Here is a 26,624-nt window from a genome sequence, read left to right as displayed (position 1 = left end):
GTAAAAAACGAAATAAGTAAGTATCGTTTATAAGCATTTTCTGTTGGATTAATGCAATCATTTGAAAGGGTTCTTCACGCAAAATGCCTCATCCTACGGAGTGTTTATTATAAAAGGTAGGTATGTACTGCGTTTTATATGAAAATATTATTTTATGAAAAACTTTCTTTAAATTGTATAATTGAAAATTATTGTCACGAGAATAATGATATCAAATTTGTTATATAACTCCCGTTTTCTATTTGAATTCGTTCATGTATCTTATCGGAGCACCTGAGATCACCCCCAGTTTTTGGTGGGGTTCGTGTTGCTTAGACTTTAGTTTTCTATGTTGTGTCATCTGTACTATTATTTGTATGTTTGTCTTTTTATTTTGGCCATGGTGTTGTCAGTTTGTTTTCGATCTATGAGTTTGAATGTCCCTTTCGTCCCTCTTTTATATAGGTAGCTATGTGCTCCTAGCAGAGTTTACTTTCACATTCGGTCCTTTTCTCTTATTTTAGCACTTGGACGTTAATTTAAAAAAAATCTGACTAACCACATGATTAACCATACCCTCAAATCGACATTCTAAAAACTATGAAAGTCAGTGAATAATTAATTGGTAAAGTGATTGGCTTGTGGCTGTATAAAATCACATATTGTCTTAGCTTGCGGTATAGATAACGATGTACAAAGAAATGAACAAACATATTAAATGAGATGTGTGATGTTTACTGCAACTGCATGAATGCTTCATTGTAATGACATTAGAATATCCAGACCGACGGCTGAAGTGAATATCAGTTTTTCAAAAGTCAATTAAACCACATATTTACCGAAACAAAAGACAGTAATTATTTTATTCAATATTCCGAGAGAAAGCAATGTATTTAATGACAAATAATAACCAAAACAAATTGTTCATCAATCATTTTACCATAACATTACATGTAAAAGTGCGTGACGTTTAGCGCGGTGAATATCACTTTTCTCCAGGTGAATATGCTGTTTAATCACATATCTGTTTCAAATACATTGTGTTTTGCATATCTGATAAAAGCTGATTTTCACAAGTCATATTGCTGCCCGGGGTAAATAACCGCGGCCAATATGGGATTCCCATGCAATCTCAAAGGGAGAGTCATATTGGCCCTTGCGTGCAAAATCCATATTGGACCTCTTCCAGTTTGAAAAGTCATGTACAATATTTGAGACTTACTTGCTTAAAAGTAACCTTGACGTTTATAAAAATGTTGAACAGCGCATCGTTCAAATAAATAAACTCATCTTTATTATTGAAATGACATCCCAAATCATGACGTCGTTGCTAGAAACAATACATCTTTGTTGATTGTCGGAGAATACCAGTTGTGGTTACGGGAATTATTGAGGAGTTATCGAAATGTTATAAAATGCAAAAAAAAAAAGGAATAAAAAGAAAAGAAAAAAACAATCAAAAAGAACAAACAAACACAAATTAAAAGCAATCAAATGAAATAAATGCATAGTTTTTTTTCCAATTGTTTATTCTATGTTCTCGTTTAAATTTCATTAGCTATAAAATAAGTGATACATAGATCATTACATGGTATTTTCCATATGGGCACTAGTATCATCACTCGACCCATATCGGGCCCTCGGTCCGATATGGGAGTCTCGGGCTGATACTAGGTCCGATATGGAAATGCCATTTAATAATCTATAATTAATTGAAAACCTACTTAAATTATACCAATATAGAATAGTTGTTATTACATACAAAATACAACAAATGTTATAAAACCAATTATACGACTAGTATTCTCATGAAAATATTAAAAAAGGAACAACAATTTTTTCGAAAGATAAACCCGGATTTTACATCACAGGTTCATCTGCATCTCGAGTAGATCTAATCGACCAATGCCTTCACATGTAAACATCATCTCCGGATTATATACGTCATGGAATCAATTGTATTTGACAGTTACCGGATTTTGACAACGGAAGTAGCACTAGGATTATCTCCAGGTATATACATTGCATCAGAACACGTATGTAATAATTGTATTGGCTTTACTCCTTTCCATCAATGAGTTGTTCTACTGCTTATTCCGAAATTTCGAGATTTAAAACATACTTATTCAAAATTTGTAACGGTCGACTTATGGCTTTACTATATTTTGAAAAAAAAGTGTTAAAAGAAAAATGTTTACTATTATAAAGAAATCTTACCCAATTTCATGAAGTCTGGGTACAGGAAAAGACTATGATTGGCCTCGCATTTCATCTCACCTCATAGAGGATCCCACCCTACCACCCCTTTTCATATCGATCCTTGAAAGTGCAACAACTCATCATAATTAAATTCAAATCAGAAAAAGTACAATCTTATCGATATTTGAATACCGTTGATTTTAAAAATAATGACTTCTTGCACTCATAAATCGGCCACTGCACTTCCAAGTGAATGGACATTAATGGAAATTATTTGGATTGAACGGGCTTACCTAAATGTTTCTAGACAAGATATATAAAATTTTCAGTTTATTCTCAAATTGTTTTGTACAGGTATTTCTATTATATAATGCATATTTAGTCAATGCATTCATTTTTTCCCGACATTTATTTACATATTGTTCGTCAATGAGTTTTTAGATTATCTAAATTCATTATTTTCTGTTGATGTTTTGTTTTGCTTTGTTTTGATGTTGTTGTAATTGTTTTTTGGGGGGTTTTATTTTGGAGGATGGGGTGGAAAGGGTGGATGATGTATTTGGTGGAAACATAAACTGAAAAAATATATGCTATTACTATACTTTTCTGCATAGTCTGCCACCGAAAAAGTTCGTTAGTTCAAAGTTGAGGCCCAAAAATAAGGCCAGATACTAACTTGCAACACACGGAAATCGAATTTAGGAGAAACAACGTCAGAGGATCATTTCAAAAAGTTCCGGTCATTCTTGGAAACTTCTTTTTTTGAACATTCACAAAACTCAGGAGGAAAGTCTACTGCATGATGTTCGTAATTGGTATAGCACATTAAACGTATTCAGAATTGCGTACAACATTTGATATAAGAAAAGAATTAGCAGAAAAGGCCTGGTAGACCAATTAGGATATTTGTATTATTTGATTCTTGGGCCGGATTTAAGATTAAAGATTTTTGTTAATAGTAAGATTACTTAAAAAGAGAGGCGAAAGATACCAAACGAACATTCAAACTCATAAAGCGAAAACAAACTGACAAGTTCATGGCAAAAATCGAAAAACGACGAAAAGACAAAACAACAGTATACAAAACACAACATAGAAAACTAAAAAATCTGAGCAACACGAGCACCACCAAAAACCGAGGGGATTTCAGGTCCTCCGGAAGGATAAGCAAATCTTGCTACTGGTGTCTTATAGATTGTCATTTCGAATATAAAGGTAGTTTTTCACAAAAACATGATTTTCTACATTACTGGAATATCATAAAAAGATCAATTAAGACATTATTGCAACATCCCTTCCGTTACAAATTAACCGTCTAACTAATTGAACTTATATTGATAGATAATATCAAGACCATTAAATTTCTAATAAGAGATCGTATTGGAAAAGGTGTTCTGGGAAAAATTAATACAGGAACAGATCTTGTACAACTATTAGAAGAAAGATGTATGCTTTCAGCCGAAAACGTTGAAAAACTGGCAAACTATTTGAAAACTGCAGGACGTAACGATCTCGGTAAAAAGGTTCAGCAATATGTCGAGACAGCCATTTCCAGGAATTTGTCAAACCATGGTGAGTTAAATATATTATAGGATTGTTTGTATGTTCGAGTATTAATACTTTCATTTGTGTTAGTCATGGAAAAACAAAATAAAGTTCTAAAAACAAAAATAAATTGAACATACAGAATCTTGACATTTAAACGGTTCATGTTATTTTTTATTTTTAATTTAATAATTTTGATTTAAAAAACAAATCAACACGTCACTGCACAAACATGATGAACATCATTATAATTGGTCGTCATGCACATCAGTAATGCGTTTACAGAAATCTTCTTCGAACCTTTAAGGCATTTGAATAGTGATTAGATTCTTTACGATGTATTTGCTGTATTTCTTCAGACCAAAATCGTAAAACGACTGCTTTTGCATAACCTGGTTAACGTCAAATAAGAGGTACTATACATAGTTGCATTGCTTAATCATTGCTCAATCATTGTTCTTTATTTTTTTACATGTTCCCATAACATGCGTAACCTGAATATGTATACATATTATAATAGTTTCATTGTTTAAGGTTGCACTTCGTAAATACAGTTGTTTCTCAAACCACGCCTCTTTTGGGGAGATATATAATATTCATAGATATGTTAATTTGATAAGGTACTGGTTCCCATTTATGATCTCTGTGTTTCATCTCATAGAGACATCACTTGGGAATGTAACCAGTACAGAAAAACATGGTAGCGCCTAAATTTTAATTCTTAGGAGGTCCAAATATGATGGTAAGGGTTGTATAGCATTTTAGTGTAAGTTTAAACATATAGAAGTTCAGGGCATATTAATGTTGAAAATATGCCGCACAGCCCTATATTTTGACCTTTGAATAAAATAGTAGTGCAAATAAACTTTCCGCTCTGCGATATTATTTTTCACGAAACTTCATAGTAAAAGTGTCGCAGTTTTAGCCGCAAGGGGAGTTCCTATGGGAAATTGCATTGTCTATATTTGCAGAATTGCAACCTATATAAGGTTAAAAAATAGAACATACAGAATTTCACAAAATCTGGTTTATCGCAGAGATTTTAAAGAATTTAACTCAAATATGAAGTTTTATAAATTTTTCATGAAGATTGAGAAAATCCCGAGCCTTAGCTATGATGACTCAGCATAAATTCACAGTTTACAGTATGCATGGTTTACTTGAGGCCCTGAATTTAAAATAAATTCATAATATATGCCTATTTGTGATTTAAATTGTTTAGAAGTGCTTATATTTACTCTTCGCAGTCATTGCAACTCATTGATCCTTCCTAAATAATTTTGTTGGGTTATTTTTGTCCTGTCGATAACCCAAAAGTAAGCCGTAACACCTAAATGTGTTTTTTTTTTTGTGACCGCGGCATTAAAAAGTACAAGCTAGAATTACAAAAAGATCTCAATAAATTGCATTGTCTATATTTACAGAATTGCAACCTTAAGGTAGCAATACAGTCAGACCTTTCTGACTCCAACCAACAGTGTTTAAAGATTAATTTCTTCTTAACTACTCAAAGGATTTTTATAATCATTAACCCATTTTAAAGCTGAAATAGTACTCGTTCTTAATCTAAGAGTAATTTAGTTTTTTGGTATGATCAATTAAAATATATAGCTCATTAACTGCATAAAAAGTGCTCTCCCAACTTGAATAAAAATAGCACTTTCAGGTCAAATGATAGTAAAATATGATGCATCCCTTCAATTGACCATACACGAGCTACAAAACTGTGTCCCAGAATTTTGATATATGCCTCTAACTAGAAGGTATATTGATTTAACTGCTGGGTACCAAACCTCATTTCACCTTTCATCTTTGGGCAGCTATAAATTCATTCAGAAACAAATTATACAAAACTTGGGACACAGTTTTGTAGAAAATATTCCCTTTAATCACATATATCAAAGCCAAACCAAAAGGGGTACCCATAAATTTTCTGTTTTCATTCTTTGATAACAATTCCTATGATAAATTGTTTTGAAAAATCACCTAAAAACTGAATTCCCCTTTTTACCCCTATAAATGCAACATAAATATAAAAATTCCTCTGGGAACACCCCAGGAGTGTTCTGGTACCATTATTTTATTATTAGAACCACACAGTTTGTGTCTGTTATACACTTAAACTGTAAATTTGCATAATTTGTGCACTGTCCATACCTCAACAACACTAATTTAGCATATGGCGGGAGTTTGACGTCACAGATTTGACAAATATCTGTAATGTAGTAATTAAATATGGCCAAAGCTCCTCCCCTGTCAAGACAGTATCAGATAAAAGAATATTGATAGTAACCAGCTGCATATAATCAATACTTAACATCATTCTCACTATGAAATAACAATTATCATTCATGTTTAAAAAGAAATATATAGTATTGTGAAATTAACTAAGACACTGAAACTGAAAAAGGTACAACAAAAATTAGTTTCATACTACATGTAGATCTGTCCTCTATAAAATAGATAAATAACAGTAGTATACCGCTGTTCGAAATTCATAAATCTATTGAAAAAAAAAAACAAATCCGGGTTACAAACTAAAACTGAGGGGAACACATCAAATATAAGAGGAGGACTACAACACAACAGAAACACAACATTAAAATGTAACAAACACAGAAACGAACTATAATATAACAATGGCCATTTTCCTGACTTGGTACAGGACATTTTAAGAAAAAAATGGTGGGTTGAACCTGGTTTTGTGGCTAGCCAAACCTCCCGCTTTTATGGCAATGTTAAATATAACATTAAAATGACAACATTACATGACAGGACTACAATACAAATAAATTGGAGAACATATAGGACAGAAAAACATACGAATAATACCTAACAAAAGGTACCAGGTTTAAAATTTAAGACGCGCGTTTCGTCCACACAAGACTAACCAGTGACGCTCAGATAAAAAAAGTTCAAAAGCCAAAACAAGTACAAAGCTGAAGAGCATTGAGGACCAAAAGTTCCAAAAAGTTGTGCCAAATACGGCTTAGGTTATATGTCTAGGATAAGAAAATCCTTAGTATTTAGAATAATTCATACTTTTGCAAACAGTAGATTTATACAAATGACTATATAATAGATAACACCGAAGTGGTGACTAACTACAGAATAAAAACGGAAACATAAAACAACATAAACCAGCACATAAAAATTCACAGCCGAGTTAGCCAAAGAGATCAACGCACAAAAAAAGTGACGTCACATTTGAATTTCTGAAATTTCTCCAAAATAGGATAGAATTAGGATAGAATTCAAGATTTGGTTTAAAATACTCATATAACAATTATTAATAACAATGAAAATTACAATACTAATTAATATAAAATGTGGTAGTAATTAGACAATTAATAGTATTATCTAGCTATGTCGGTGTTTCTTCTAAATCAAACAGTAAACCAAATATATCGTATAAATTAAGTTGACCCAGCTAAAATCTAATTAATGAGCTGGGTGATTAATTATTTTTACCATAACACACGAAAACAATAAATAATAGTAAATAATAAAAGTACTAGTTCATAAACAAAATCACTATTATCCAGGTGATTTGTCTAAAATAAGGATTGTTATGAATGTCACTGTTGCTGGTACAACTTATTCTTGTCTCTGAAGGAATATTTGTCAGAGGCTTTCAAAGCTACTCATACACATTTCATAAATTTGTCTTTCATAGTTTCTTTGCTTACCATAGTTAAATTAAGACAACATTATTTATCTTGTGGTTAGAGATTAACAGCTGGACACTTGGTATCAACAGATGAATGAATGATTAGCTCCTCCTATATGCTCTTATATATAGTTTTTACCATGTGCTTTTATTTACATAATTTAATTATTAATTTACTCCTTGTTGTGACATGATAATGACTTGGATGTTTACAAAATGTTCAGATGAATAAATACTTAGAAAAAATGTTCAGATGAATAAATACTTAGAAAAAATGTGATAGAACAAATTTTACTAAAAAATAATTACAAGGCTGTAGTGCTACCTTAATAATTGATTTTTTTTTACATGTACCCATAACATTCGTAACCTGAATATATATATACATTAATATCATATGAAATCATTTTATAAAGTATTATATTATATTAATATTATATTATTATTATATTATATTATATTATATTATATTATATTATATTATATTATATTATATTATATTATATTATTTTTTATTAACCAACTTACTATAATATGTATAGAAATCCCATGCTTTATGAACAGAAAATTTCCACACCTGTTCATTATAATCCGGGACATTCCTACAGTAGTCTAGCCAATTTAGTAAACAACCTGCAACTAATTGCAACACAAAGTTTTTCTCTGAAAAACAAGTCTGTTACTATCTATGAACAACATACTAAAACTATACAAAAATATATTTTGCGGAAAGTGGTGTAATTCATAAAAATGTTTTGTTATTATAGTAAGGTTATATGAGTTGCTTCCCCTTATTTGCCAAAGTTGAAAAGAATAAAATTATACAAAAAATGTTCTGTATTTTTTAAACAGTTGAAATAATACAATACAATACATAATTATTTCAATTTAAAAGAATAATATTACAAATGAATCACTTTCCTGTCTCAAAATTTGTATATTTGAATAAAGATATAGACCGAGATTGTGTTCTGCTATTTTACAATTCATGAATGTTGGTAAGTAGCCTATAAATGGAATACTGTACTGAATTAGAAAAACCAACTAAGTCACATTCTTACTTGGTATTTGAAAGAATTCTGCCCATGTGTTAAAGGCACAGACAGTTGATTTTTTGTTGGGGGAGGGGTTCCAGAAACACATGTTTTGTTCTTTATAAAAAAAATGTTATTGCAAGATTCAAAGTCTTTAATGTATTTTTTCTCCACAACTTTATAAAGAAAACAATATATTTTTTTTCATTTACCTTCTGGAACAAACATGTTAAGATTTAGAATCCAACAATGTTTCATAAAAAAATAAGAATGATGAGTAAAATGATTTTATGTTAAATATTTTTTCACAAATGAAAATTTCAGGCTCCTCGAAGCAAATAGCTACTCGTGTAATTTGCGACGATCTCAGTACTCACACACCATATAAATAAAGCTTTTGACTGTAACACTGAATCCACTTTTCACTTTGGTTACTAATCGGATGTGTACTTATTTATATTTTAGTCGGTGCCAACAGTATTTATTCAATAACTGTAATTACTAAGCTTTGAACTAGCTGTGAGAACTCAGTGTCTTTTTGTTAATTGGTTGTTTACTCCGTGCTGAGAATGGAAATGGGGAATATGTCAAAGAGACAACAATCCGACCAGATCAAGATCAAGAGCAGATAACAGCCGAAGGCCACCAACGGGTCTTCAACGCAACGAGAAAATCCCGCACTAGGAGGTGGTCATCAGCCGGCCCCTAAATAAAAACTGTTCCTGATTATTGGAGGGTTGAGTGCTCGCAAACAGGGTTAATCCTGTACACTATGAATAGGATTATCACAAGTCAGTGGACCTTTATTACTTGGTTGTTATTGTTTGCTGTTTGTCATATTTGTTTTTCTGTTTATTGTTTAAACATTAATCAGGACTTTGATTTTCTCGTTTGACTTGTTTTATATTTTGACGATGAACTATAGTTGTTCACATCCACACCCACATCATTGATATCTCTTGTGGAAAGTTTACTTATTGGCAATCATACAACATCTTCTTATGTTTTTAAAGTGGGGAGATTTTATAATAAGTGATGGTTTCATTGGCAAGCGATCAAACTTACTATCAAGAGATCACTGATAGAGTTTAGTGGACCTTAAAAGCTAAACATTTATATTCTTTTGGCATGAGGTGTATTTTTAAAAATATGTTTATAGTTTCGTTCAAATGAGTTGAATAGAGGTCAGCATTCCGGAAACAGAAAACGGCGTCTTTAACATTGATATATCTGTAATAGAGTATATTTATGAATAAAGAGAGATTTGAGGGTTTTAAAGTCAACGAGAAAGAAACCCAAACGACTCACAAAAACCAACAGACATACATTCAGATTAGACATGACTATCTAAACGCTATCTCTGGCCATCAAAGTCGCTCACAGACGCTACGAATTTTAATTCATACACAGATGATGCATGATCATTTTTTTACAGTTCTTAGGCTAAAGCTGATTACTCTTTATTAAATTTATTCAATGAGATATATTAAATAAAGAACTTGATAATGCTTTTCTTTATATACTATAAAGTATATATATATATATATATCATTGACCATAATATTTTCATGTAGCAGACAACCCATGTTAGTTCTTTGTCATTACCATTTGGTTGATGTTTCAGACCACCACATACATGCAGGTTTATAGGGTACACACATAAGGCGCTGTTGCTATTAACACTTCCTCCAGGAAGTGATCCCAATAATTCATTCAACAGTGCTTATCTCATTTTCAACATCCAAAATTGGACCACTTTAGTACAATTACTATTTAGATTCAAGCTCTTGAGGTAAAAATATAATCGTATTGACAAAGCTGCTCTCGAAATTGCCTTAAACAATATCAGATCTACATTTAATTTTCGATCTATGAGGTTGACTGTCCCTCTGGTATCTGTTGCCCCTCTTTTAATGCTAATTCAGTGAACTAGTATCTGTTCCTAAATTTAAAAAGCTTATATATCTGAAATTAAACGTGGATATTGATAGAGCTTGCTAAATAAAATTAGAAACACATTAAGAGAAATCTGCAATCACATCGTCTGTGTTTAACTGTGACTTTATGCAATTCAAATATTATAACTAATAAAAAAATACACAAAAAGGACTAAAGGCAATGACGATGCAAGGACACTAGAAAAATTACTTTTCCAGCAATTAACATGACAAAATCAAAGTCAGTAACCAAACTGATTTACAGTTATTTTTTAACACAATCATTTTTTGTTTATTATACCTACACGTATAATTACTATGAATACATAACCGAAACATAAGATAAAATTTCAAACTTCCACAAAATGCACATATTTCAAACTGAGTTTTACTGTGTGTTTGTTTATTCTATATTGTCTAGAGAAACTAGGGGACGGTTGAGTTCTCACAAAACATGTTTTACCCCTGCCATATTATTGCACCTATCCCAAGTCAGGAACCTCTAGCCTTTGTTTGTCTTGTGTGTGTTTTTTTTTTTTGTAATAATTTTGGTTCATTTGTATGTACTGGAGTTTAGGGTGGTGTCAATTTTGCTGAACTAGTGTACAAAATAATTAAGGGGTCAGCTGTAGCCCACCTCCGTGTGCCGGATGTACTTGCGATGTAAAAGACCCATATAGTGGCCTTGTTTTCTCTTTGACACATTCCCTGTTTCCATTCTCCATTTTTTCGTTTTTAAAAATCGAACTAGAAATAACCAAGATTTTAAAAGTTTCATTTTATATGCCCCTCACTTAGGGGCATTGTGTTTTTCTGTCTGTGCATCTGTTTGTTCGTCCGTCTGTCCTGCTTTAGATTAAAGTTTTTTGTTAAAGTTTATGGTCAAGGTATTTTTTGATGAAGATGAAGTCCAATCATATTGAAACTTAGTACAAATGTTTCCTATGATAAGATCTTTCGAATTTTAATGCCAAATTAGAGTTTTGACCAAATTTCACAGTTCACTGAACATAGAAAATGATAGTGCGGGTGGGGCATCCGTGTACTATGAATATATTGTTGTTTTGTAGTTAGTGTGTAAAACAAAATATTTCACACAACAAATTGATTATTATTGATATCGATAACAAGAGGAATACATATAGGATAAACATAAGATAATATAGTCTGTCTATAAAGATCCTATGTTAAAAGTTTTAACCATGAATAATCGAGTTTTTATTTAAATTTTTAACAATTTTTCTCTACAAATCACATTTTACACAAGAATTACAAGGTCTAAAAATGTAACCATAAATAACAAGTTTTCTTCTTTTCCAGTTTTCAGCATTTTTTCTCTAAAAACCACATATTTCACCCCAAAATAACCTTTACCGCAAATTATATCAATGTATAGTTTTAGTATGTTGTTAGTACAAGTCTATATTATAATTTGCACTAAAAAAACCTTGTGTTGCAATTAGTTGCAGGTTGAGCGATTTTAGAGCTAAATTGACTAGGCTACAGCTGGTAATTACGAAGTCACAGCCATGCATTACGAAATCCTAGCCATGTATTATTAATGAAAAACGGGGCATTTATACAGGGCTATTATGGATTCAATCAAAATGGTCTATATTTCTTAAAATAAGTGATATACGTTTATTAAGTTTCTGAGAGTTGAAAATCAATATGCACTTATTCTATATGTGTAATAACAATCGTATTAAAATGCATTATGATTTTTAAAAATGATAAATCGGAAATATTCCACAACCTTTCCGAGTTCTGTTTCAGTTGATCATCCCTACGTCATTTCCTTTCATAAAAAAACGCATGATGAAAACAAAGTCGACAAATGCAGACGTTACAAATGAGAATGTCAGAATGTTTGATATATTCTCCCCAAGTACTCTATTTCTGCTAAATACATTGAATAGAAATAGCATTTATGTTGTACTTTGATTGAAAATAAAATATCTCGTCAGTTTTGACATTCAAAGAAGCGTGGAAGGATAAGCTCAAGTAAAATTTTAAGTATCCTGATATTTTTTAACGGTAAGTTCAATATTTAATAAAAGTGTTATGAACTGCTTGTTTCTGTATTGTACATGTCCTAACTATATTTTTTTAATGAAGTTGATTAATAAAAGTATCAATATATAGCCTTTTCTATATTGGCCCTGTAACATGCCTTTGGTATTTTAATAATGGCCTCGGAAGGCTGCAATGGCCCTCGGCGGTGCATCAAGCCATTACAACAATCCTTGGCCATTATTATTACCTCGGGGCAATATGGAAATGGCCATACATTAATACTATAATGTTGTAATATATTATATTATATTATATTATATTATATGTCCTGTCCTTGCGTGTCTTTTTTTTTTTTTTTGTTAATTTGATTTGATATTATATTTTTATCTGCAATCTAGTATCCATCTATAACTAAACAATTAAAACAAATCACAATAGATTTGAGATTCGAAACTGGATATTCAAACTTTAAATTGTATATAATTTTGAGTAAAGTGTGTTAATAAGATCTTATAAAGATATCTGAACATGTAATGGCTTTCTTTATTTACATTTGAAGGTGCGGTCATTTGTAATTAATTACTAGCTGTAGGGAATGATTAAAAAGAATCAATACCACATTTTACCATTACACCATCTTTCTTAGATCAGCAGTACATAGTTCACTTATTTTGATTGGACCACAAGAATACATTATACTGTTCTATAAACTTATGTGTATCTCAGGCAGTACACAAGGCTGCCAATCTTAATTTAGATGGATTACTGGTGATTTTCCAAACTTAGGCATATTGATAAAGACGTACTCAAGTTTACATTAGTACACCTGTATCTCTGTAGCAAGCATCATATTAGGTTTTGATAGTCCCTTTTACTTCAGTCATGCTTAGACTTTTTTTGTATATTATAATCTTTAAGTATGTATTCTTCTGACGTTACAGTCCCGTTGAAATCTTGTTCTGGAATTATTTCCAAAACATGTGATACAAGTGGAAAATATCAATGAATTTAAAAAACGTTATAATCAAACTTAACTCTGTGAAAAAATTGCGTATTTACAATGAGTAGTTTTTGAGTAATCAATTTTTCAAATTTTATTACCAATCAAGTCAGTCTTCTTAGCCAACATTTTGAGAAAATGGGTGAGGGGTACAAGAAATTATTTTACCAGAAACATGTACATCCCATATCACTTTTTTCTTTTCCAATTTCTTAGATATGTATTTTTTCAATCATTTATAACAAAGAAGTTGAAATAATATGCATTTTGTTCTTAAAACAGAGAAAAATCACATATTTACAAAATTGACAGCATGGTTAATTTGACACAAAAAAGCATCAAAATATGATAAAACTTTCTTATATTACCACCTACCTATAGTTTTTTTTAAGCTAAATTATCACGGAAGTTGAAATGTATACCTCAAATATACATATAATGTTAGTTGCACATTTGACGATTATTCGATAAAAGATTGTGTTACCTGAGTATGTTTAAGAAATAATTCATGGCAGCCGTAGATTTGTTTTCATTTAACCATGGGTTGGGCATTTATATTCGATTATTTTACCCTGAGCGTTAGCGAGGGGTAAAATACGAATACAAATGCCAAACCCATGGTTAAATGAAAACAAATCTACGGCTGCCATGAATTATTTCGATTCTAATTGGACAAATTCGGTAATTTTGTTAACCGTGAAAGCCCTATAAATATGATACTGTTTTGGCTGTTCCGTTTTACCCAATTTTGATAATATTAGTAATATTATATAATTAAATGATTATTTTTTTTAATCGCATTTTTCACTTTTATATTTTCTTCCAATGTAATTTTATTCGTTCTGAGGCGTACAAGAAGCTTTAAAACGTCTGGTATTTACATTTGATTTTTTGTTTACGGAAACATATTTGTGACGTCACCTTGTTTCGTTGCCATGTCAAGACAATAACATCATTTCGCGGAATTTTCGTTTTATGAAATTTTACCACGAAAAATAAATTAAAATGGACTGATTTGTTTTTTTTTGCTGTAGAATAGAGATAAATATATTTCATCTGAAGCTTGGCCTTCGTAAACTGGGGATTTTGATGTCGAAAATTGAGAATATCTGGCAGTATAAATAAGTTGGTCGTAACGCGGAACAGCCGTTTATGTGTATTACTGCGTTTGCGCTAAAGGTAGATATATTGTAATTATACTGGTTGACGATAATAGGTCCTCATATTAAAATATCTGATTAACGGATTCTTTGTCTTCCAATGACAGTGGGGAATTTGATAACTGATATTTTTTTCAATTTTATTTTTAAATAAAACCAATTTAATTAATTATGAAACATTATACGAATGCATTACTTATGTCGCTTTTATTTATCTATTGAACATTATCCTGTCTAATCGTTATATAAGTAATGGAAAGTCAGTGTTTAGTTCTATTAAATATATCTATGCTTTAAATATCTACCGGTATTTAAGTTTTTGTTAAAGTAAATTTATGTCGTTTAAATGAAATGCAAAAACTTTATTTCAAATGTGATTATATTACAAAGTCGACCTTCTGTTCTGTTAAATCCTTTAAGTTGCACTTCTGTAAATATAGACAATGCAATGCAATTTCCCATATGAACTCCTTTTACGGCTTGAAATGTATCTATTTTACTGTGAAGTTTCGTAAAAAATATCCTTGAATGGAAACTTCAAAGGTCAAAACAAAGGATTGCGCAGCATATTTTCAACGTTTATATTATGCCTTTAACTTTTAAGAGTTTTAACTTATACTAAAATTCTGTCCTACCACTCCCTTCTATTTGAGACTTCCTGTGAATTCAATTTGTCCGCTATCCAACGGTATTTATACTGGTAAAATTCTCAAGTTGTGTCTCTATGAGATGAAACATGGAGATCATATCTGGGAACAAGAAGGTAAACAAAACAAAATATCTGTGAATATTAAATATCTCTCAAAAAGAGGCGTGGTTTGTGAATCAGCTGTATTTACAAAGTGCAACCTTTAGTTCTAATCATAGTATAACATAAACATGTACTTCATGTAGTAACAACAACACCAACGGTACCAATTTTACTGTACCAGATGCGGATTGATGATCGAGGCCAAAATAGTTAAAAAATCCAAAACTTATTAAAGAAAAATGAAAACTTATAAACCAAAAATGATTAAAAGTATATCCAAAGCCGAGCAAGGAATTAAAGTTTTGCATGAGCGTTGGAAATAATTGTCTTTTATACACTGATCGGTCATATCCCAAAGTCTGAATGTTCAGTTTATATTCGGTCAATTGTACTTTTAGAAGATGACTGTTTGGTCTGTTAATCGCCATATGGAACGCAATTCCATACAGTGTTTGTTAAATATTGCCCCTTAATCGGATTAATATGAAAATATGAGACAACTATCTACAGAAGACCAAATAACGTAGATGTAAGCAATTATAGGTATTCAACAGTGAACCCATACCGTATAGTAAGCTAAAAGAATGTTAGATTACAACAACAAATTACTAGTAAGTTAAACTCCATAAAATGTTTTCGAAGTAATTTAGCATTCTCCTTGATTTCATCAATTTGTTGTAGTAACTTTTTTTTAATTTGTTATTTTCTTTTATTTATCCTTCTCTATATATTGAGGCTTTGCATCCATACCTTAAACACTTCTTTCGAGTTATATAAAATCATTTTGAAGAGTGTTTGGTTCTTTGTGTGAGGTTTCATACTTCACATCAGCTTTTACCTCATTTATCAGACTTGTCAAGTCTTCAATTTCTCAATTTGTTCTTGTGGTGTCATGTTTAGAAAACCGCTTCGGTCGGATGAAATTTTTAAAGTGTTGTTTTCAATTTTTAAATTAGAAACAATCCAAAGATACTTTCAATTTAATTTATAAAAGGTACACCATTGAATGCACTGGGTACTGCACTACATGTGTACGTAATTTTCTATTTTGCTGGTTAACGTCTACCAGTATTTTGAATTTTAAGCTACACTGAGTACCACGTTTGATACCACAGATACTTTGATTCTTTTAATATAAAAGACAAATGAATAGTTACTTAATCATTCGTTTTGTAATATTCCGTGGTGTCGGTACATGCATATGGCCTTTTTTGGAATAAAATCAAAGAATCAACTCTACAACTTTGAAGACTCTATTCCCCCACAAACTCTAAAATATATCCAAATTTATTGTTAAAAAGTTTTGTTCATGGACGCAATAATTACACACCTCCTTTCGTGTATTGACAGAATATGGTGAAATTTTGTGTTAATAAAATCAATTGTTTAATAATAATTATAGCTGCTCATTTCCAGATTACTATGGGTTGCGTGGAATGCACGTAATTGAACAATATACAGAAACGTCAGAATACCGACAATTATGTCAACATATGAAAACAAACAATGCAGTTATTTTGAAAGGTATGTAATCCAAACTTTACGCATTTTGAGGAATTCAATTGATATCTGAAATGAAACTTATCAAGCAGGAATTACATATTTATCAAGAATGGAATCGACCATCTGATGAAACCGTGAATTATTTCAAATACTTATTAAATGCTGGTTTTTTAGTTTTATTTTTTATTTTCCTTTATTCTCATATCATTGATGACAAAAAGTGATATAAGTCTTCGTGTCACCTGTTTAAGATGTTTTGTGCTGATCGAATTATTCAACGAAATCGGTCTTCTTCCTTACACCGCTTGTTTCACTTTTCAGCTGACATTCTGTTCAGTACCTAACATGAATAGAATATGTGTATTCAATCTCAAAATGATTATTTGACCAATCGAACTGCTAGCTGCGAAATATGATTCAATATCCAGTATATGTTTGAACCAGTTCCAAAATGAAATTAAATATTATTTTTTTCATGTTCAGTTTTTCAGATTATTGAAGTACTTAGTAAATTAAGTAAAGTCTAGACACCTCACTCGCTGTTATCTAATATATGTCAAAAGATGGCGAAGGATACCAAAGGCACATTCAAACTCATAAGTCGAAAATAAACTGACAACGCCATGGCTTAAAGAGAAAAAGACACACAGACAAAGAACAGTACACAAAACAACATAGAAAACCAAAGACTAAGTCTTATTTAGATTGTTGATGTTACTTATCACCGGACTATTTTTGCTTGAGTAACACGATTATATATATACCAGGCTAACAATTATGTACGCCAGACGCGCGTTTCTTTTACAAAAGACTCACCAGTGACGCGCAAATCAAAACAGTTAAAAGGCCAGATAAAGTACGAAATTGAAGAATATTCATGACCCAAAATTCCGAAAGGTTTTTGCAAATACTAATGTTGTGTTACTGTTGTTTGTCTTTTCGGCGATTTTTATTTTTGGCCTTGGTGTTATTTGTTTGAATTGAAATTTTGATTCGATTGTCCCTTGGTATTTTTTCTGTTTTTTATTAACCAATGCAAAATACGAGGAGTCTTAAACTGACTGAATAGGGACTGGGTTGACTGCAACCGAAATGCCTTAAGCGTTTTGTATACGCCATGTCAATGTCTGGAAAAAAACTTAACAAGACCACACATTTACGTTCAGAAATTTCAGATATTTTACATATCAAAAGACTATTTAAGAAAGAAGATTCGTTTTCTAGTGTTTGCGACAACCAAAATTATATCGACACAAACATAACAGACAAATATGTCTAATAACATAACTACGTGAAGGAGTTTCAAAAAGATTGAGTAAAAATACGACAATTTTATAAACTGAAAATTTACAAATGAATCAATCAAAAGGTGCAAATGCCGACAAAATTGCTACTAGTTATTGCATAACCAGAAGTATCATAAGATTTGTATTTAAAAATTATCAAATTTATTAGGATAAAAATGTTATTTATCAAATACATACTTTTGGAGATCTCAGAATAATAACAAAGTTTACAGAAATCTAAATATTTTTTTTTATACGCCCGTCAAATTTTTGACGGGACGTATTATGGTATACAAATGTCTGGCGTCCGTCCGTTTGTCCGTCTGTCCGTCTGTCTGTCCGGCGTAAACATGTCGCACCGTAACTTGAGAATAACTTATTCAAATTTCATGAAACTTAATATAGTTGTTTCTTATGATGGTCAAACGATCTGTATACTTTTTGGTGAAAATAAGATTAAAACTTTTTGAGTTACGGGACTTAGTAACTAAAACAGGTGTGTGTTTTTTTTCACATGTCGCGCCGTATTTCAAAAACAATTTATGATTATTGCTTAAAACTTTACACACTTCTTAGTTATATTAATCTTAAGATCTGTATACTTTTTGGTGATGATTCAAATTTTATTTTAGAGATATTGAGTATTTTGTTAAAAAAGGGGGAGGGGTTTTTCACATGTCGCGCCGTATCTCAAAAAACAGTTTATGATTATTGCTTAAAACTTTACACACTTCTTAGTTATATTAACCTTAAGATCTGTATACTTTTTGGTGATGATTCAAAATTTTATTTTTGAGTTATTGAGTATTTTGTAAAAAAAGGGGGAGGGGTTTTTCACATGTCGCGCCGTATCTCAAAAACGATTTATGATTATTGCCTAAAATTTTACACACTTCTTAGTTATATTAATCTAAAGATCTGTATACTTTTTGGTTTTGATTCAAAATTTTATTTTTGAGATATTGATTTTTTTTTTAAGGGGGGGTTTTCACATGTCGCGCCGTATCTCAAAAACGATTTATGATTATTGCTTAAAATTTTACACACTTCTTAGTTATATTAATCTTAAGATCTGTATACTTTTTGGTTTTGATTCAAAATTTAATTTTAGAGATATTGAGTTTTTTGTAAAAAAAAAAAAGGGGGGTTTTCGCATGTCACGCCGTATGTGAGAAACTATTTATGCTTATTGCATAAAAATTCACACACAAGACGATGGGCGTATCATGCGCTCATGGCACAGCTGTTTATCAATAAAATCCTGGGCATTTAGGCAAAGATGTGGTCTGTTGCGGAAAATCATACTTACAATATTGTTTAATTTTCAGATCTTTCCACACATATTTTTTTTATAATTTACAGGTCTACCTGGAACTTGGAAGTCGCGGCATGCATTTAGATATGCACACGAATTTTCCAAAATGAGGGAAAAGGACAATAATTCATTAATTTGGAGGGTAGATTGTAATACTGAGTTAAATATCTATAATTCTCTTTCCCATTTAATGAACTACCTAAAGATACAATACATCAACTCAGAACTGCAGATAAAAGATACGATTAACATTATGTTATTGCGCGCAGTTGCGGTATTGGAAAGCGATAATTACAAGGACACAAAACATCTTTTCATTCTGCTTGGTTTTATATCCCCACAGAAAATCTTAATAAAAACGTTCCTGGAGAAGCTGAATCAGTATGAAAACATATCCATTATTGTAGCTACGAGTGAGTCTATATCCAATGACTTCGACAACATTGTTCTTGAACTTCATGGAATGACAGAAAATGAGGCTGTAAAATATTTAGACGTTGATGATTCGTTAGATGAGAAAGCAAAAGAATTGGCAAAAAGATTGAGCTATTTGCCAGATGGTCTTGCATTTGCCAAAACGTATATAGACACAACGAGAATAAGCATAGACAGTTATCTTGAAAGTCTTGAAAACAAAACCAACATTGACGATTCTGAATCCAAAAAGGCTTGTAACATGCTGATTTTACAAGCGGAAAAGAACATGTCGGCGGACGAAAAAACGATTCTTCACCTGATGTCATATTTGAACACAGATAATATACCTCTCCTCATTCTTAAATCTCTTTTGCCCAAAACATTAAATAAAGATGAAAAGGCAATAATAACAGACAATTTCCTTCGAACCTTAGAAAAATATTCTCTGGTTGTTATTAAGGGCAACGATGAGCAGCGAGTAATAACTGCTCATGGATTTACTTTCATGGTAGTGAAAGCATCAAAAACCTGTGCCGAAAGAAATTGTCATCTAAAGAAACTTCTGAATTTCTTCATGTGTTTTATAGATCTAGATGCAAGATTGTTAGAAGTTATTCACAGAAACGTTCTTTTATTAGAACATGCAGAGGTCTTTTTATCACATTTTGAAGGTGATTTCCCGTCTTTGTTATATGAAACGAAAGCAAAACTTTGCTATATATATTGTGCAGTAGGAATCACATACAGATTGTATGGAAATACTGAATTGTCCGCTAATACTTACCTCGAAAAGGCAAAACATACTATGTATGAAACATTCTTAAGTGGTCAGCATCACCAGTTCTCAGATATCAAGACTGAAGATCCTTATAACACAATGAATGATTATCTCAATGGAAACGGGGGTACTTCAAGAGCACTGTAAAATCATCTTCAGCATACTGGTTGAAAAGGGAAAAAAGCTCCCTCATGAATTCGTTGACGCATTCATCGAAAACAAATATAGAAACTCAAGGATCATTGATCTTTTTGGAAAGTATGGCCACCTTTGTACCAACGATTTGCGAACTAATCAACTAACGACTGAGAAAGTCAGCACCCTAAGAAGTAAAAACTTGATCATGGAGAGTGAATATATTACAGAAACATTTTTAGTCGAACTTATGATTAGGATTCTCTATAATTCTAGTAAGAACAAATGGCTGATGGAAATTTCCAAAGACAGCTTCTCAAAACCGGAAACGGGAAAACTACGTCATAGACTTTCCAGCACATTTTTTCCTGTTACTACAGAAAGCTTAATGGAACATCAGCTAGCACACTGTCTTACACAGTTATTACAGCAACATCTAAGTACTTTACATACGCGGAACACTGGAATTACGTCCACAAAAGATACCGTCAGATCATTTTGTCCTGTTTTCAGTCCAGTTACACATCGTAGTGGTGTATTGTATATGTTGAGATCCTTTTCCGATCCCAATCTTTTAGCATCATTACTTAAAGAAGCCATAGATATATTGGATGGCCTTGATTCTGATATAGAAGGCATAGGTTTTACTGAGTTTGGGGTTGTAAAACGTTTTGGAGATTCAAGTCTCTTTCATTCCGTAATGATTGATAGGATCAAAATGGAATGTTATGAAAAACTATTTAAAGTAGAATGTCCGGGCACACCTTTGAAGGACGGTACAAAGAAGAGAATAATCGTCGAAGAGACTGGCATTTCAAAAGATGAAAGTATTGAAGAGGGTAAAGGCTTATGTAAAATGGATTTACCTAACACCAACGGGGCCATGAAAAGGGAGAACTTGAAGAGGCAAAATACACCAGCCAATGGAATTGCTCTTCAAAATCAAAACTTAATGAAAGCGTTGTCAATTGCAAATGAGTTAGAAAAGAACATTGACGACCTAACATCGTGGAAAGCCCTATCAGGAATCCATTTGAAGATTGCTAAAGTGTTTAAACTAACAGAAACAGAGGAGAACATTAGGAAAGCGAAACACCATTATAGAAAGGCGTACGACCGGGAATATGAAAGCAATAACACAAGACTAACCCGTTTTCATTTAAAGGCAATCGTCCATTACGCTGAGTGTTGTATTCAGTATCCAAATGAGGAAGACTTACGTATTGCAAAGCAGTTGTCGAAGGCAATGCAACATCGATTTAGATTGGTTAAAACTGGTACTCTTTTTGACGAGGTGATAGGAGATATTGATAGCTGTTTGGTAAGTTTAAGATACCATTTTCAACTCAATACTTTGATCCAGTACGAAGCACATGACACGATCAAAACGCGCATACGCTAAATATTTCAAGCATAGTAAAGTTGAATGAAATTCTTCCAGTAAATTTGTGATGAAAATCAAATCAGCTGACACCTTATCAATATCAAATAATGTTTTTAAAAACATTTCAGTTGATATTAAAAAAAACGTACCGTTCATGTATATTGGTTTTTTTTTTTTTTTTTGTCGATTTATATTATTTCGCTCATTGATAAGAACACATAAACAAATACTGTAACATAATCCGATATAAAAAGAACTTTAACTTCATTATCAGAAACAAATAAATATACATTGTGTACATAAATCGGAATACAGTCGATTGGTAGAAAATATTTGTATATAATGTGGATTGCATAATTGTAAATTAATGACATTTTTTGTGATGGTAAAAGAGAACATTAATAAAACTACATTATGTAATAACAGTGAAAAATATCCTTTCAAAGATAATTTTTTTTAATTAATTTTTATCTTAAAAAGCTCCAATTGTTGACGTTTTGTCAACAGTCAAAAGTTTATCATCATTACCATTTACATGTATGAACATTAACTGATTTTGGTTTTGTTCACAGATTTGCTAAGACGTTTCAGTTGTAACGAAAAGTATAGATCTTTTAAATAAGAAGATGACCTATGGTCTGACGATCAACAAACAAGACTGACTTAATTACATTTCATTTAATCGTTCGTTAGAAAAGTGTTCACATATTTATGTATACCCGATACTGCCAGTAGTTTAAAATAAATATTTCTCTGGAATTTGCAGGGAAATATACACATTTGCTAACCGCTGCATACAGAGCGAACAAAATCCGATATTTGTGTGCACAAGTTGGTTCGAGATCATAAGTTTGGAAAAGCTGGAATATAAAACGTTGGAGAGCATAACAGCATAGTCCCTAAACAGAAAAGCACAAAACCGATTATTGTTTACTTTAACTTTTTTCCAATAGTGAAAAAGGTTATAGATAGACTCTTTGTTAATGTAGTTTATAATATTAAGCTAATATATACATTGAAATCGTATCAGCATTGTGGAGGAAAGTACATAACACAAATTATAAAAATTAAAACGTGTCAGCTATACAAAAAAACGTATACAATAGTTACTCCAAATGTTAATATTTCTGTGATGTTTCAATAATTATGAAAAATCGGATGAATTTGTGAATTTATATTTAAAAAATTTCACCATATCATCTGAATGAAAAATTTCCTGTAATTGCATCTAGGAAGTCAAAGAACGCGTTATGGTGCGGGATTTCATATAAGTAGGGAAATTTGTATGCGTTTGAAACTAAGGCTTGTCAAATTTCATATAAGTATCGAACAACATTTATAAATGTAAGATTTTTATTTTCAGAGATACAATTACTTTCGAATTTTGAAATAGATCTATTAACGTTAAAAGCGACCTGAAATATGTTTTTCACATGAATTGGCTTTGTTTTGGTGTGCAAATCATTTAAGATTGAGCCATATATCCAACAAACATACGCGACAAACATACATTCCTAGATGAAAGCCGTACGATGACCTTTAGTTGATTAATTCTACGTCATTTGGTTTCTCATTGGCAATTATACAAAATTTTTTAAAAACTTTTTAATGAAAATCTACGGCCTTGCGACGTCCCGACGTTACACTTATTTGGTTCTTTTGACGCTTTTGCCGTCTATACATTTCTAAGCTCACTAATTTCTACTGAACATTGAATTTCATATTATCAAACGGAAATGTTCATAAAAATAACAAGTTATGCTTAACATAGTGATTAGAACGGGTGTTTTTTTTTCAGGAATAACTGTTACAGTTGAATATGAAAAAGCATTTCACTGGCGATTCCTATGTGAACTCAATTAAATCATAGATGTATTCAACACATTTTAACTGATTGTATCTTTGAGGTAGAAATGATATTCACATGGCGTTTATCAAGTTCTAATTGCATACGAAATGTCATGGATATCCGGAATTGCCATTTGTATCTTGAATTCAGCTGTAATAAAAAAATGCACGCAATAATTCTGAATTTATTGTATCTTTATTAAATTATTACTACTGATTGAATTATTTCCATTTGATAGAAGAAACTTTCTGAGAAAAGGCAATCAGTTGGTTCCTCTACATCAAAAGAATTTGATACCAAATCAATCCAGACCGACACTTTTGTGTATGTATACGATTTTGTTTGAAATGTCATGTTAAGAGCAATTCAGATCACAAGAAAACAATATAACAAGGCGTACATGTAACATGTGTAATGCATGAAGTTTATATATATGTCTAAATGACTCCGATGAAACGTTGATTTTTTTTTTATTTCACTTTTGTTTAGCTTTCATTTTTGTTGATAACTTTTGGTAAAACATTTAATGATAATAACTACTTCAAAAGAAAATGTTTAATAGAGGAAAGTACACAATCACTTAATTAACTTTTACATAATGTTTACTGAAAATGTTATCACACGGTGCATTTGTAATAGGACGATGACACGTGGTTAAAAAAAGTCTCCCTTTTATCAAAAATATGTATGCGAGATTCGTCAGAAAAAAAGGTATGTCGCTTAAGGTTTTTTCCTATAATATAGCATTTGATACTGTCATTTCGTTGAATTTAATGTTGATAGCAGGAACAACTTATATTTGGTTTACGGTTCAAAGTATTAAGGTGGTACCTAACACTACAGGGAGATAACTCTGTAAAAATCAGCTAAACGTTTTAATTACGTTGTATTGTTAAGGAAATATTAAGCTTCTCAATGATCAAAATTATTGTTTGTCGAACTGTTATATAACCAATGAAATTTTTCTGATAAAGTGGTTGGTTCAAATTTTTTGAAATTTTTATATTTTTGTCAAAGGGTCAAAGTAAACATTTTGTCCAAATTTTATGAAAATTAAACGAGCCAAATTGATATTAGTCAAGGTGTTGGGTACCACCTTAAATGTTTTTTTTTTATTGTTGGGTTATTCTGTTCCAGTAAGTTGTCATGCAATATGATGTTAACTTATAGTGTATTTGTGTTACAGTGGTGATGAAAAATGGTTGTTGAAAGAATTAAAACGAAAAAAAGATCGGCTCAAGAAGCGTCGAAGAACACTTCGTGAGGATTACAACGAATTGAAAGGCGACATAGACAGTCTTGATTTGGAAATAGACTCAGTAGAAAAAAAGATAGCTGACATCGAAATCCAATAACGAAAGTCACAGATTAAGAACTCGAGCGGCAAATTATGACATATTTCTGCTTTTGTATGTGTTCTGTCGTATTGAATTGTACATGTACAATACATTAAAGCAAAATGACAGAGTAAAGGAACATCCATGCAATAAATCGCATGTTGAGTGAATTGTTCATTTATTACCGTCCATATTTGCTAAGGACGTTCCTGAAATATCAAATAAATAGATTAATCGTATGTAGAAAATTTAGTTGCATGAGTATTTTTAAATACGCCGTAGGGAAAATGTGTTCCGAACCATTGGAAGTTTGAACACATTTTAATAGGTAATCATTTTGTGGTAAAAATGCGTACATAGGAAAAATTGCACCATATGTTTTCATATGTTTAACATATGTTTTTCATATGTTTGAAAACATATGTAAACATATGTTTAGGCCCGACATGAAAACATATGTTTTCGAACATATGAAAAACATATGTTTTTAAAATCATATGAAAAACATATGTTTTTCATACATGTAAACATATGAAAAACATATGTTTTTCATATGTTTTTTACAAACATATGTTTTTCATATGTTTTCATACCTGGCCTAAACATATGTTTTCATATGTTTGTCCTAAACATATGTTTTCATATGTTTGGCCCAAACATATGTTTTCATATGATTTTATCTTGGTCCTAAATATATATTTTTTATATGTTTTTAATTGCTCAAATGGATTTATTTTCTAATAGATTCTAAACATGGTTTTATATATATATGTATTTTTTTTGCGATAGGTTTTTAAGGGTAACGTTTTGATGTTTTTTAATATGTTTTTCTTTAATTTGTTATCTTTTTTTTCTGTCAAGAACTCATTTTGAGTGTAAATACTTCATTGTGATGAGTTGTTGCTTTAAAAAGTAAAAAACCCAAAATACCAAACTCCACAGAAAATACATGGCGAAATCAAAAGCTCAAACAAATAAAAAACAATAAGTGCTCCATAATTTTTATATAAAGTAGTTTTTTTTTTTATTAAGTTGTTGTCTCTTCTATTTTCATATTTTTGTCTCTTTGACATACATTGTTCCACATTTCTATTATTATATTCTATTTTCAGTTGTTTGTCTCTTCAACATACACCATTTATAGTATTGTCTGTATTCTATTTTCATATGTTAGTCTCTTTGACATACCCCATTTTCTATTGTCTATATTCTATTTTCATGTTTGTCTCTTTGACATACTCCATTTCTATTGTCTAAATTATATTTTCATATATTTGTCTCTTTGACATACTCCATTTCTATTGTCTATAGTATATTTTCATATGTGTG

General features: G+C 31.2%; 1 protein-coding gene across 2 annotated transcripts; it reads left to right on the top strand.

Annotated features, from left to right (window-relative positions):
- Nucleotides 1-13: 13 nt before the first annotated feature.
- Nucleotides 14-25,644, top strand: LOC127719771 (uncharacterized). 2 transcript variants are annotated; one of them, XM_052226035.1, is made up of 7 exons: nt 27-116; nt 1,851-1,992; nt 3,520-3,750; nt 16,708-16,815; nt 19,443-22,046; nt 24,197-24,282; nt 25,145-25,644. In XM_052226035.1, exons 5-7 carry the CDS (start codon nt 20,694-20,696, stop codon nt 25,311-25,313), a joined length of 1,608 nt encoding a protein of 535 aa, XP_052081995.1. In that variant the 5' UTR covers nt 27-116; nt 1,851-1,992; nt 3,520-3,750; nt 16,708-16,815; nt 19,443-20,693; the 3' UTR covers nt 25,314-25,644. The 2 variants fall into 2 exon arrangements, with proteins under 2 accessions (XP_052081994.1, XP_052081995.1); XM_052226034.1 differs by lacking the exons at nt 24,197-24,282; nt 25,145-25,644 and having other exon boundaries at nt 14-116.
- The last annotated feature ends 980 nt before the right edge of the window (nt 25,645-26,624 follow it).

Source organism: Mytilus californianus, unplaced genomic scaffold (genome assembly GCF_021869535.1).
Source record: "Mytilus californianus isolate M0D057914Y unplaced genomic scaffold, xbMytCali1.0.p SCAF_11, whole genome shotgun sequence".
NCBI lineage: Eukaryota > Metazoa > Mollusca > Bivalvia > Mytilida > Mytilidae > Mytilus > Mytilus californianus.
Note: the sequence above shows the minus strand (reverse complement) of the source record. Positions and strands in the feature narration are given on the sequence as shown.